This window comes from Scyliorhinus canicula, chromosome 1 (assembly GCF_902713615.1).
Source record: "Scyliorhinus canicula chromosome 1, sScyCan1.1, whole genome shotgun sequence".
In the NCBI taxonomy this organism is placed as follows: Eukaryota; Metazoa; Chordata; class Chondrichthyes; order Carcharhiniformes; family Scyliorhinidae; genus Scyliorhinus; species Scyliorhinus canicula.
Window position 1 is genome coordinate 275,944,057 of NC_052146.1, and position 14,058 is coordinate 275,958,114.

Genomic DNA, 14,058 nt, shown 5'->3' on the forward strand with positions numbered 1-14,058 from the left:
GGACACCCGTGCGGATTTGGATATGCACGACTGGTGTTTCATCTACATGCTTGTTGAATGACGAACCAGCTGTCCAGCCAACTGAGCTAAACCTGTCTGGTCCCAGAATGGAGACCCACACTTTGTGACAGCGGAAGGAGGTCAAATCCGAAACCAGAGGGGGCAGGATCCTCGAAAGATGCTAGATCTGAACCGTGTAGATTTCAGAATCTGTCTCAGGAATGGATGAAGGAACATAACCAGAATTTGTGATCGGGGGGTGCCTTATCCATTGGACATCAGGCGTCACTCTTCAGGGGATCGAGCAGATGCTGTATGCCAACAATATGATTTGATTTATTTTCCTTTTGCCTCTCTCTCTCTCTCTCTCTCTCTCTCTCTCTCTCTCTCTCTCTCTCACTTGCAGCATTTTTTAAATATAAGTACCCAATTCTTTTTTTCCCCCCACAATTAAGGGGCAATTTAGCGTGGCCAATTCATCTAACCTGTGCATCTTTTTGGGTTGTGGGGGTGAGGCCCACGCAGACACAGGGAGAATGTGCAAACTCCATGCGGACAGTGACCCGGGGCTGGGATCGTACCCGGGTCCTCAGCGGCGTGAGTTAACAGTGCTAACCACTTCGCCGTGCTGCCATTCTGACGTACTTGGTGGGTTTGCTTAACTCAGAAGACTTATTTTAATGAGAAACAGAATGGTGTCATCGAAGGTAAAGAAGCTTTTCCCTGCTGTCTTGGACTCGCTCAGCGCCCCTCCCCCACAATCAAGAGTTTGGCAAGTCATTCTATAAAGCTCCACACTGTGTTAAACATTAATTATTTGGGTTGGGATCAGAAGCTGGTTTATTGTATTCTTCCAGTTTAAGACAAGTGGCACTTTCAGCTGCAGATTGCTTGTCCGTGACACCCGGAAATTGTACAGATTGAGAATATACCTGTGAAATGAAAATGCTTCCTGTGCTTGGTGGCACACTGAAGCTTGACTGTTTGGTAATGCAAAAGCTATTGGAGCCTCCCATTCGGGCCATAACCTGATAAGTATCGCATTGTAGATAATATTGCAAACATAGAATTTTTCTGACCTTGTCGCCATTATATTAATTTGCTGGGAATACCCATTCATTTAATAAAAATAGTTTTCATTTAAAGTACCCAATGGTTAGCACTGTTGCTTCATAGCACCAGAGACCTGGTTTCGATTCCCGGCTTGGGTCACTGTCTGTACGTTCTGCGTGTCTGCGTGGGTTTCCTCCGGGTGCTCCCGGTTTCCTTCCACAAGTCCCGAAAGATGTGCTCGTCAGGTGAATTAGACATTCTGAAATCTCCCTCAGTGTACCCGAACAGGTGTTGGAATGTGGCGACTAGGGGCTTTTCACAGTATCTTCATTGCGGTGTTAACGTAAGCCTACTTGTGACAATAAAGATTATTATTCATTTTTTTTTCCTGCACATATTTGGGTTGTGGGAGTGAGACCCATGCAGACACGGGGAGAATGTGCAAACTCCACACGGACAATGACCCGGGGCTGGGAGCAGTGCTAACCACTGTGCCACCATGCCGTCCTATAAAAATGTTATTGAAAATTTTCATTTTAAGCCTATTAAACATACCAAATACACAACTGTATCAACGATAAAAGATATGAATAAAATACATCATTATAATAAAAATAAGAGAAATGCAATTAAATTGTACCCTTGTAATAAACTTAGTAAAAATGTGACCAGTGTACACAAGTGTAGTAAATATATAGACAGGAATTACCGCATTGTAAACTGAGGAGGCGATGAACACACAGTACAGTACATCACCACAAGAAGAAGCAAAAAAGGAGATATAACTTTGCCTTTTGTAGGGCCGTGTTGCTGTCGTGCTGCTTGTGAGCACCCATGCCCCTGGTGTAGTGCAAACATTTCACTTCCTCCTAGTGTTATGGGTGTCCGCCGCCCCGTCTCTTTTCTTGCCCCTCCCAAACACACACCGGCGATTCCTCGTGGAATTCTTCCTCTGACCCCTTGATGGCAAATTTTATTTTTTTCGAGCCTCAGGAATTCCACAGGACAGCCACGCTTGAAGCCTTGGGTTGTGCTGCTGACCTCCACCTGAGCAGGAGTCGCTGCAGGCAATCCGGGAGGCCAAGGCCAAGGAGTGGCTCCTCTCCCCTCAGGGTTCTGGCTGCTCTGACCACTCCGAATTCCACTCCTTCACTCCCACGATCTTGGACACGGCTTCGAAGAAGGTGGTCCAGAGCCGGATTAGCTTGGAGTAGGCCCAGAACATGTGGGAGTGCTTGGCCGGACCCCCCCTGACATCGCTCGCATCTGTCTTCCAACTCTGGGAAGGAGTTGAAGTTCACCCTATACAGGATCTTGCTCCAGATTCCTCCCCCTATTTCTGTGCCCAGTTCTTCCTCCTGTCTTTCTCTTGTCTCATCCAGTGGGGCCCTTACCTCTAGCAGTTGTCCATATATGTCTGCGCATTTACCATCCCCTAGTTTGTCCTGCGCTAATGGTCTGTCCAGCAGGGTGTGTCTAGGTATCTGGGGGAATATTGTGGCCCCCTTGAGGAAGAAGTCCCGTAATTGAAGGTATCAAAACTCATTCCCTTTCGCGATATGGAGCTTTCTCCGTTAGTTCCCCCAGGGTCGCTTCTCTACTGCCCACGTATAGGTCACTTACTGTCAACTCTCCTTCGTCTCAGGTTCTTAGTGTGGCTTCCACCACCAGGTTCACCCAACAGTTGGCTGGGGGGGGGATAGGAGTGGGGTGGTGGCCAGTGTCCACAGAGACATTCCAGCACAGGAGGTCTCCATCCGTACCCATTTCTGCTCCCCCAGCCACCCCCGCACCCGTTCTCTAATTGTTGCCCAGTAGGACGGTTTTGCAGACCCTGGGGTACTTTCCAGCCAAACAAAGACTGTGATTAGTTTGTCCACCTTGGTGAAGGATTTGGGGATGAAGATCGGGAGTGATCTGAATATGAAGCGGATCCTTGGCAGCACGTTCATTTTTATTGTCTGCATTCTCCCTGCCAAGGAGAGCAGGAACGAGTCCCACCTTCACAGGTGCCTTTTCACCTCCTCCACCCGGTTAGTCAGATTCCACTTGTGGAGCTGTGCCCAGTTGTGGGCTATTTAGATCACCAGGTTATCTGAATTTGGTTTGGGCCAGTCTGAATGGCAGCGTTCCTAGCTCTGCGTCTTCCGCTGGGGGTTTACCGGGAAGATTTCGCTATTGCTCAGATGTAGAGCAGCAGGTCATCCACCAGGAGAAAGACTCTGTGCTCCCTGACTCCTCTCTGAATGCCTCTCCACCTCTTCACTGGTCTGTGTGCAATAGCCAGCGGCTCAATTGCCAGAGCGAACAGCAGCGGGGAAATTGGACATCCTTGCCTTGTGTCTCTGTGTAGCTGAATATTGTCAGCTGGTGGCATTTGCCCATACGCTCATCGTGGGAGCGCTGTACCACCCACGATGTGAACCCTGGCCCAACCGTTCCACTGTCTCCTGAGGTACTTCCATTCTACTCGATTGAAGGCCGTCTCTAGGTCCAGGGAGATGATCACTTCTGGTGTCTCCTCGGGTGGGGTTATGACCACGTTCAATAGTGTCTGATGTTCGCTGTCTGCCCATGACAAACCCAGTAATACCCTTTCATAGAGTTGACCCTTGTAGGGACCAATTTGGGGTTGGTGGGATGGGGTAGGGAAGCCAGCGCAGAGGAGAGTGCAGTTTTCAGTGGTTCCAAAGGTCAGCTGGATCCAAGCCAACCTCTTCACCTCAGGCCTTGCTTCAACATTTAGGGTAAGGGTACAGCCAACTGGGAAAGTTGTATGTAAGCAAACCTCATTTTAAAGGTATCAATCCAAAGAAAGCAATTCTTAACCATACACTGCCGTATACAGAACATGTGCTGAACCGTACCAACCTACTCCCAGATATGGGCTAAGATACCTTCCCCACCCCCTCTTACCCCTGACCTCTGCATGTCCTGACTTTTAATATTCAACAAAACTGCCTTGTTCAAATGTATCTTTGTCATTGAATGTGTATTTCTGTTGAGTTGCCCATGCCCATCCATCTTGCACATTGTACTGCCTAACTTTCTTATGTACAACGTCAAGTTTAAATTTATCGTTTGTTAGTGTTACCTGTTGCAGCCAGTAAGGTGGATGTGTGCATTTGGCTGTACAAGTCTCGCCATTATGTTGATGGAAACAATACATTATTGTCACATTTTCCTCGCACTTCTCTCCTTCTGGCACCAATTTTCTCCAATACTGTATAAAACACCGTGAGTCACTTTTCTTCAGTAAATGCAACTGTCGTGAGTGGATGTCTCAATTATTTCAAAATGGAGGGTAATAAAACTTGAAAAACTAAGGTCCTGCTGCCCTCTGCTGGCCATTGTTGAATTAGTGTTTAAATTCCAGCAACTGCTTTAAGGAGTTGTTGTCCAGCTAGTTTGGAATTCACCCAGGTTTACCCAGAAAACGCAAAGCTCCTGGGGAGTAAAAGATCAGGGAGCAGTCCGTTGCTTAGATGAGGTCATTGAAATTTTTTTGCAGATAATATGGAGGAGAAATAGGCACAGTTGCTGCAGAGGTTTCTGAACATTGCAAGCGAGGGGGGCCCAAAAATGTTTGCAAAACATCAGCTTTTTAAATTAACGTCTGCACCCAGCTCGGTCACAAGAAATCCTGATGCCCTTAAAGAAGGTGCCAATAGTGCCATAAAGGTAAGATGGCAGAATGTGTTTAATAACAAGTGAAAGCAAAACTCAAGATCAAGTCACAGATGCCCCGTGGGGAGGTGGGACATTGGGTCAAAAAAATTGGATATAAAAAAAGATTTAGGATGGAGGAGAGAGCTCATGGTTTGAAGTTGTTGAACTCCATGTTAAGTTCGAAAAGCTGTAAAAAGGCAGCACGGTGATGCAGTGGTTAGCACTGCTGCCTCACGCCACCGAGGTCCCAGGTTCAATCCCAGCCCTGGGTCACTATCCGTGTGGAGTTTGAACATTCTCCCCGTGTTTGTGTGGGTTTCACCCCCACAATTCAAGATGTGCAGAGTAGGTAGATTGGCCACAATGCATGACCCCTTAATTGGAAAAAATGAATTGGGTACTCTAAATTTAAAAATAAATAAAGCTGACTTCCAGTGGCGACTATGGAGGAGTAGGTCGCACTTTTGGTGGCTCCCGCTCAGGTTGGGCTCTTGGACCTTTCCCCTGGACTTTTCTTCGATTTTAATTAGAAGATTTGTTGGCTGAGGCAGCTGGGCACAGTTTCCTCGCATTGGTTTATAGAAAAAAGGATTAGAAGCGTGCGAAAGGGCAGGAACAAGAAGCCAGTAGTGAGTGGTGTGGAAGCTGGAACGGGAGTCAGTATGGCCGAGGGGCGGACCCCTGGGGTGGCAGCGCAGAGTGCAGCGAACCCAGTGATGTAGGGTATCCAGGATGGTTTTGCCAGACAGAAGTGAGAATGTCTGGACCCGATCAAGGGGACAATTGATCGCCCGGAAAGCAGACTGGACGCTCAGGACCGGGCGATTCAGAAGGTGGAGAAGGAACTGCTGGAACAAGAGGAGCACCAAACAGCGGTGGAGCTGGAGGTGGGGATGCTTCGAGAGCAGCAGAAAAGGCTCTTGGAAAAGGTGGAAGACCTTGAGAACCGGTCCCGTCGACATAATCTAAGAATCGTCGGGCTTCCTGAGGGAGCAGATGCAGGAGCATACGTGACGGGTATGTTCGAAAAGCTGCTTGCGAAGGGGCATTCCCCCGACCGCTGGAGGTGGACAGGGCGTATCAGGCGCTTGCCAGGAAGCCGCAGGCGGGGGACCCTCCGACGGCAACGGTGGTGAGATTCCACAGGTTCCTGGATAAGGAATGTATTCTGCGGTGGGCCAAGCACACGCGAAGGTGCAAGTGGGAGAATAGCATCCTGCGGGTATACCAGGACCTGAGCGTGGAGGTGGCGAGGAAGAGGGCAGGCTTCAACCAGGTCAAGGCGATCTTCTTTAAGAAGCAGGTGAAGTTCGGCCTGCTGTGCCCGGCGAGCTTGTGGGTCATGCATGAAGACCAACACCGTTATTTTGAGTCGCCCGATGAGGTGCTGGACTATGCAAAAAGAAAAGGACTGGTGGGAGCTTGAGAACTTTTGGACTCGGTGACAACGTGTTGACCTATATTGGGCCCTTTTTCTTTGCCTGTTCTTTTTCTGGGTTTTTTTTTGTTTATCTGTTTTTTTTCATCTCTCCCCCCTCGGATTGCTACGGTGGTTGGGGGGGGGGGGGGGGGGTGTTTTTTCCTCCTCCTGGTGTTAAAATTCGCTATGTTTTTTAGTATTGCTTTGTATAAGTCTTCACTTTGGAACTCTGTTAAGGGGAGTGATGGGGGGGAGAATCGATTTTTCGTTTTGTTTTTGGTTCTTTTCTGTTTGTGGGGTAGATGTTGGTAATTGTTCTTCTTGTGTTGTAGTTTGGGTAATTATACTCTTGTGCGCTTTGGTGGGATGGAGACATGCCTGTCTGGGTTTCGGTGGGTGGTGCCTTTGATCTTTGTTTTAGCTTGCTGCTGGGTGTTTGTTGGGGACGGCTGGATGAGGAAACTTGTTTGCAGGAGTGAGGGAAGGGGAGTGAGGGAACAATGGGTGGGAGACTTCTTGGCACCAGAGGCGGGGGGGTCACCAAACTAGCTAGAGTGAGCTAGTTCACGGAAGCACAGTGGGGGGGGGGGGGGGGGGGGGGGGTGTATAAGATTAGTTTAAAGTTGGGTTGGGATTTAGAGTAGTGTTCCTTGGGGCAGGGGGCTTTCTGCTGACGTGGGAAGGACTTCGATGGAAGGCCACTGAGGGGATCGGCGGTGGGGGGGGCTGCCCGTGGCAGGCCGGAGGAGATGCGGCGCACGGGCTAGAGGCAGGCCCAAGAAGGGTGATGGCTGACCAGCGGGGAGGGGGGGCACTTTGCCCCCCAACCAGGCTGGTCACTTGGAACGTCCGGGGGCTGAATGGGCCGGTGAAGGTGGTGGATCAGGTCAATTTGAGGAAAGGCTGGGTTGGGCAGGTTTTCCACTCGGGGCTGGACTCTTAAGACAAGGGGTGCTGCGATTTTGATCAATAAGCGGGTGGCGTTTGAGGCGGGAGGATAGTCTCGGATGTAGGAGGGAGATTTATCATTAGTGGTAGGCTGCAGGGGATGAAGGTAGTGTTGGTCAACGTTTTTGCGCCAAATTGGGACGAAGGGGACTCTATAAAGCGGGTGCTGGGGAAGATTCCGGACCTGGATTTGCACAGGCTAATTATGGGTGAGGATTTCAACATGGCTATTGATCCAGGCCTGGATCGGCCATGTTTGAGTACGGGTAGGGTGCCAGCAATAGCAAAGGAGCTGAAAGGATTCATGGAGGGGGTGGATCCGTGGAGATTTAGGCAGCCGAGAGCCTGGGGATTTTCTTTCTTCTCCCACGTTCACAAGGTCTATTCCCGGATAGATTTCTTTGTTGTGGGCAGGGCCCTGTTGGCTGGGGTGGTGGGCACGGGCTATTCGGCAATTACGATCTCGGACCATGCTCCGCACTGCGTGGACCTGCAGGTCCGTACAGATGGCAGACAGCGCCCGCACTGGCGATTCGATGTGGGGCTGTTGGGGGACGAAATGGTTTGTGAGAGATTGAGGAAGTGCATGCTGAACTACCTGCATGTAAATGACACTGGGGAGGGCTCAGCAGCGGTGGTCTGGGAAGCGCTGAAGGAAGTGGTGAGAGGAGAGCTGATCTCGATCCAGGCTCACAGGGACAGGGCGGATAGGGCAGAAACGGACCGACTGGTAAGAGAGATCCTACAAGTGGATAGGAGTTACGCGGAGGCTCCAGAGGCGGGGCTATTGAGGGAACGCCAGAGGCTGCGGGTGGAATTTAGTTTGTTAACTACAGGTAGGGCAGTGGAGCAGCTCAGGAAGGTGCAGGGAGCGGTGTACGAGCACGGGGAAAAGCCCAGTAGGTTTCTTGCACAGCAGCTCAGAAAAAGGGAGGTGGCGAGGGAAATAGGGAAAGTGGTTGATGGGGATGGGAACTTAGTTGGGGACTCGGTGGGGGTGAGCAAGATCTTTCGGGACATTATAGTAGGCTGTATACATCGGAGCCCCCTGGGAGGCCGGAGGGGATGAGGCACATCTTGGATGGGTTGACTTTCCCAAAGGTGGACAGGGAGCTGGTAGAAGGGCTGGTGGCCCCGGTTGGGCTGGAGGAGATAATGGAGGGCTTGAAGGTCATGCAGTCGGGGAAGGCCCCGGGACCATACGGGTACGCAGTCGAGTTCTATAAAAGTTCTCCGGGATATTGGGGTCAATGCCGTTGAAAGTCTTTAATGAGGCCAAGAAAAGAGGAGTTCTACCCCAGACAATGTCACAGGCCATCATTTCGCTCATTTTGAAAAGGGACAAGGACCCGCAGCTGTGTGGTTCTTATAGGCCGATATCCTTGTTAAACGTGGATGCCGAGCTCCTGTCCAAGGTTCTGGCCTCTAGGATTGAGGACTGTGTACCGGACGTTATAGGAGAAGACCAGACGGGGTTTGTTAAGGGCAGGCAGGTGGTGGCCAATGTTAGAAGGCTGCTCAATGTGATTATGTGCCCCCGGGGGGGTAGCGAAGTTGAAGTGGTGGTTGTGATGGACGCGAAAAAGCGTTCGACTGGGTCGAGTGGGATTAATTATGGGAGGTGCTGGAGCGGTTCGGGTTTGGGAGGGGCCTTGTTGAATGGGTTAGGCTGCTGTACTGGGCGCCGGCAGCTAGTGTACGGACAAATAGGACAACGTCAGAATATTTCAGATTACACCGGGGGACGAGACAGGGGTGTCCCCTCTCCCCACTGCTGTTTGCGCTGGCGATAGAGCCGCTGGCGATTGTTCTGAGGGCCTCAAGGGGCTGGTTGGGGGGTGGAACACAGAGTCTCATTGGATGCGGATGACTTGCTGCTGTATGTCTCTGACCCAATGGAGGGGATGGGGGAAGTTATGGGAATCCTAGGGGAATTCGGCCGGTTTTTGGGTTACAAGCTCAATATGGGGAAGAGCAAGCTGTTTGTGGTGCAGTCGAATGGTCAGGAGAGGCGATTGGGGGAACTACCGTTCAGAGCGATGGCGGACAGTTTTAGATACTTGGGTATTCAGGTGGCGCGGGATTGGGATAGGCTACACAAATTGAACCTGGCCCTGTTGGTGGACCAGATGAAGGAGGATTTCCGGAGATGGGATGCGCTCCCGCTGTCTCTGGCTGGTAAGGTGCAGTCGTTAAAAATGACGGTCCTCCCGAGGTTTCTCTTCCTTTTCCAGTGCCTTCCCATTTTCATCCCGCGTTCCTTTTTCAAGTGGATTAATAAGATTATTGTGGGCTTTCTGTTGGGCCGGGCTGGTGAAGAAGGCAATGCTGGAACGGAACCGGGGAGATAGCAGGTTGGCGCTGCCGAATTTCAGCAGTTACTACTGGGCGGCCAACATAGCCATAGTGAGGGGGGGGGGGGGGGGGGGGGGGGGGGAGCGAGCAGAGCATGGGTGCGCATGGAGGCGGCCTCGTGTAAGGGCACAAGTTATGGGGCACTGGTGATGCCACCCCTGCTGTTGCCGCCGGCACGTTATTCCACCAGTCCGGTGGTGGTGGTGACCGTGAGAATCTGGGGGCAGTGGAGGAGACAAGAGGGGGCATCGGTGTGGTCCCCAATCGGCGATAACCATAGGTTTTCCCCGGGGAAGATGGATGGGGGGGGTTCCGTATTTGGGGAGAGCAGGGATAGAGAGGATGGGGGACTTGTTCATGGAAGGAAGCTTCCCGAGTATGAGGGCGCTGGAGGAGAAGTTTGCGTTGCGTGGAGAGAATGATCTCCGGTATTTACAGGTGCGGGACTTTTTGCAGAGGCAGGTGCCAACCTTCCCACTCCTGCTGTTAAGGGGGATTCAGGATAGGGTGGTTTCTAGAGGATGGATAGGGGAGTGGAGGGTCTCGGATATATATAAAGAGCTTATGGGGTCGGAGGAGATGCAGACCGAGGAGCTTCAGCTTAAGTAGGAGGAGGAGCTGGGGGGTGAGATGGAGGAGGGTCTGTGGGCAGACACGCTAGGAAGGGTCAATGCCACCCCAACATGTGCCAGGCTCAGCCTGATCCAGTTTAAGGTTGTTCACCGGGTTCACGTGACTCAAAGCCCCCGAAATCGGAGACCTGGCTTTCAGACATGGCAGGCTTCTCCTGTCTGGAAAAAATTAAGTTCGCCATGAGAGGGTTTCTGTTTTGGCAGGCCACTTCCAGAAGTAAGGAGGGAAGTGAGGGCGGTTCTTTGCGTCGGTTTTACCTTTTCCTCTCAGTTTTTCTCCCTAAATCCTCCCTGATTCGCCAGGCCAAGGCCAAACCACAAGCTGAGAGAGTGCCCAGCCTACATCACCGGATGAGCAGATTCTTTGGGGTGGAGGACAGATGTGTGCGGTGGGGTGGGGGGGGGGGGGGGGGGGGGGGGCAGCGAACCATGTCCACATGTTTTGGGCATGTCCAAAACTGAGGGGATTTTGGCAGGGGTTTGCCGACACCATGTCCACGGTATTAAATACGAGGGTAGCAATGAGTCCGGAAGTGGCGATTTTTGGGGTATCGCAGGACCCGGGAATGCAGGAGGAGAAAGAGGCAGATGTTCTGGCCTTTGCTTACCTGGTGGCCCGGAGGTGTATATTGCTGACATGGAGGTACTCAAAGCCCCCGAAATCGGAGACCTGGCTTTCAGACATGGCAGGCTTCTCCTGTCTGGAAAAAATTAAGTTCGCCATGAGAGGGTCTCTGTTAGGGTTTGCCCGGAGGTGGCAACCATTTGTGAACTTCCTCACAGAGAATTTAACATCAGATCAGCAGAAGGGGGAGGGGGTTAAGTTAGTGTAGCGTATGGGGGTAAGTTAGGTTAGTTTAGCGTAGGGGGTAAGTTAGGTTAGTGTAGCGTATGGGGGTAAGTTAGGTTAGTGTAGCGTAGGGGGGTAAGTTAGGTTAGTGTAGCGTAGGGGGGTAAGTTAGGTTAATGTAGCGTAGGGGGTAAGTTAGTGTAGCGTAGGGGATAAGTTAGGTTAGTGTAGCGTAGGGGGGTAAATTAGGTTAGTGTAGCGTAGGGGGGTAAGTTAGGTTAGTGTAGCGCAGGGGGTAAGTTAGGTTAGTGTAGCGTAGGGGGTAAGTTAGGTTAGTGTCGCGTAGGGGGGTAAGTTAGGTTAGTGTAGCGTTGGGGGTAAGTTGGGTTAGTGTAGCGTAGGGGGGTAAGTTGGGTTAGTGTCGCGTAGGGGGGTAAGTTAGGTTAGTGTAGCGTAGGGGGTAAGTTGGGTTAGTGTAGCGTAGGGGGGTAAGTTGGGTTAGTGTAGTGTAGGGGGTAAGTTAGGTTAGTGTAGTGTAGGGGGTAAGTTAGGTTAGTGTAGCGTAGGGGGTAGGTTAGGTTAGTGTAGCGTAGGGGGGTAAATTAGGTTAGTGTAGCGTGGGGGGTAAGTTAGGTTAGTGTAGCGTAGGGGGGTAAGTTGGGTTAGTGTCACGTAGGGGGGTAAGTTGGGTTAGTGTCGCGTAGGGGGGTAAGTTAGGTTAGTGTAGCGTAGGGGGGTAAGTTAGGTTAGTGTAGCGTAGGGGGGTAAGTTAGGTTAGTGTAGCGTAGGGGGTAAGTTAGGTTAGTGTAGCGTAGGGGGTAAGTTAGGTTAGTTAGCGTAGGGGGGTAAGCTGGGTTAGTGTAGTGTATGGGGGTAAGTTGGGTTAGTGTCGCGTAGGGAGGTAAGTTAGGTTAGTGTAGCGTAGGGGGGTAAATTAGGTTAGTGTAGTGTAGGGAGGTAAATAATGGCAGGACCTGTGGGAGAGAGTGGCGGAATTTGCACTATGTATATATTGTTTCTCTTTTCTTGTTATTTATATTGTGGATTTTGTTGCTGTTAAACTTCCAAAGAAAATACCTCAATAAAATGTTTATTAAAAAAATAAATAAATAAAAATTGTAAAATGCCTCATCAGAAGGAGGTGCTGTTCCTTCGGTTTGCATTGGGCTTCACTGGAATATAGCAGCAGACCAAGGATGAATATGTGGGCATGAGAGCAAGATTGGGAGTTGCAATGGCAAGTGACAGGGAGGTCGGGGTCACGCTGGGGAACTGATCGACGGTGTTCCACAAAGAGGTCACCTAGGCTGCATTTAATCCCCCTGATGGAGAGGGTGGAACCCTTGGTGCCGGACGGAGGAAGACCTGTCAGGTGCCGTTTTGGAATGTAGCATCATTGGAACAGATGCAACAGAAGTGGAGAAATTGGGTGAATGGGATGGAGTCCCTACAAGAGATGGGCTGGGAGGAGGTGTAGTTGAGGGAGCTGTGGGAGTCGGTGGGCTTGTAATGAATATTGGTAGCCAGTCTATCACCAGAAATGGAGACAGAGTGGTAAGGGAAGTGTCGGAGATGGACCATGTGAAGGTGAGAGACGGTTGGAAATTGGAAGCAAGATTAATTATAAATTTCTCCAGGTCCACCCGAGAGCATTAAGCAGCACCGATAGCCAACAGTATAACGGGAAAAGAGTTCTGAGAGGGGGCCTGAGTAGGACTGAGACAAGGAATGTTCCTCATACCCCACAAAAAAACAGGTGTAACTGGGGCCCATATAGGTACACTTGGTCACACCTTTTATTTGCAGGAAGTGAGACGCGTTAAAAGGAGAAATTGTTGAGTGAGAGAACAGCTTTATTTTGTGCGGGGTCTTTATGGATTTTGTCTGCACTGTACTCTCATGGCCATAAGGTGGCGGAGTAACACTCAGGATCCCGATTTATTTGTAAATTTGCACGGCAACAGAATTTCTCCCTAAATCCTCCCTGATTCGCCAGGCCAAGGATCAAAACCACAAGCTGAGATAGTGCCCAGCCTACATCATCCCAGGCTCTTGCCAATGTTGCTGTAACCAAATAACTTAAACTGGGATTGAAGCAATGGAGCTGCTTGACAGGAACCAAGAAAGTCTTTCTCTTCCAAACACTGCTTGCCCTTGCAGATCTGGAATCTGGCCGTTGACATCTTTCCACAGGGATGCAGTTACAATACGGAATTGGACAGACTGAGGCAGTGAAGTTGTATGCCAGCTCTCTTTCTGATGACTGTACCACAGCTTCATGTGCTGTTTCCCCCCGCCCCTCCATTCTGAGTTTCTGATCTGATTGGGACCAACATGTTAATAAGCAGCTTAGAGCTCTACTCCATTAAAAAAAACAAATGTCTAATAAGTTCTTGTCAATTATCTTGAAAAGACTTAACCTGGTGGAGGCCTTTGTGGACGACACTGAGCTACGGCAGAATTTGCAAGAGGACCTGCTTCGACGATTTCCTGACCTCAACCGCCTGGCAAAGAAGTTCCAGCGTCAGGCGGCAACCCTGCAGGATTGCTATCGGATTTACCAGGCTGTCCATCATCTTCCCAACATGGTGCAGGTGTTGGATAGATATGAAGGTGAGAAATAACACTTTAGGAAATTCTGTCATGTTCAACATACATTATTCTTAGTGCTGCATCCTGCAGTTCTGGGAGCCCATGAAACATATTCACTTTTGTAATCTGCAGCAAATTTAAGTATAAACTCGACTCTTTAATTTCAAGTATCCTGCGGATAACTAAGTCCCATTTGGCAGCCCTTGTTTACCAGGCAACCCACCAGCTTTGCTTTTTTCACAGTGAGAAACCCTTTCACGTTTTGAGTTTCCAATTTTTTTTGTCTATTTTTGTTTGAGCACTTGTGTTTACATATTGCCACAGTCTTTTTAAAACAGAAAAACAGACCAGATTTGGGTTCCGATTCCCAAAACGCTAGTAAAAATCCTGGAATCCCACACAATCACCGTTTAATTTATTTAGTTGCAGATTAACGATGGCAGCTTTGTTTTATTAATGGCAATGTTACTAATTACACTGAAAAACCTGTAGACTCATTGTGTAAATTCCCACCCCAGAAAGTGAAGTAAAACTTGCCGCATTGTGTATCAAAGTAGAATTTGACTTACTGAGTCACTCAGGATGTTTCAATGCATCAG

At 50.0% G+C, this 14,058-nt stretch overlaps 1 protein-coding gene across 1 annotated transcript in view; it reads left to right on the forward strand.

Annotated features, from left to right (window-relative positions):
- The window catches only part of msh2 (mutS homolog 2 (E. coli)), a 115,813-nt gene that overhangs the window by 45,281 nt on the left and 56,474 nt on the right, over positions 1-14,058 (forward strand). Inside the window, exon 7 of the mRNA XM_038813706.1 lies at positions 13,281-13,480. Coding sequence (XP_038669634.1) covers positions 13,281-13,480 — 200 coding nt within the window. The remainder of the gene's footprint in view (positions 1-13,280; positions 13,481-14,058) is intronic.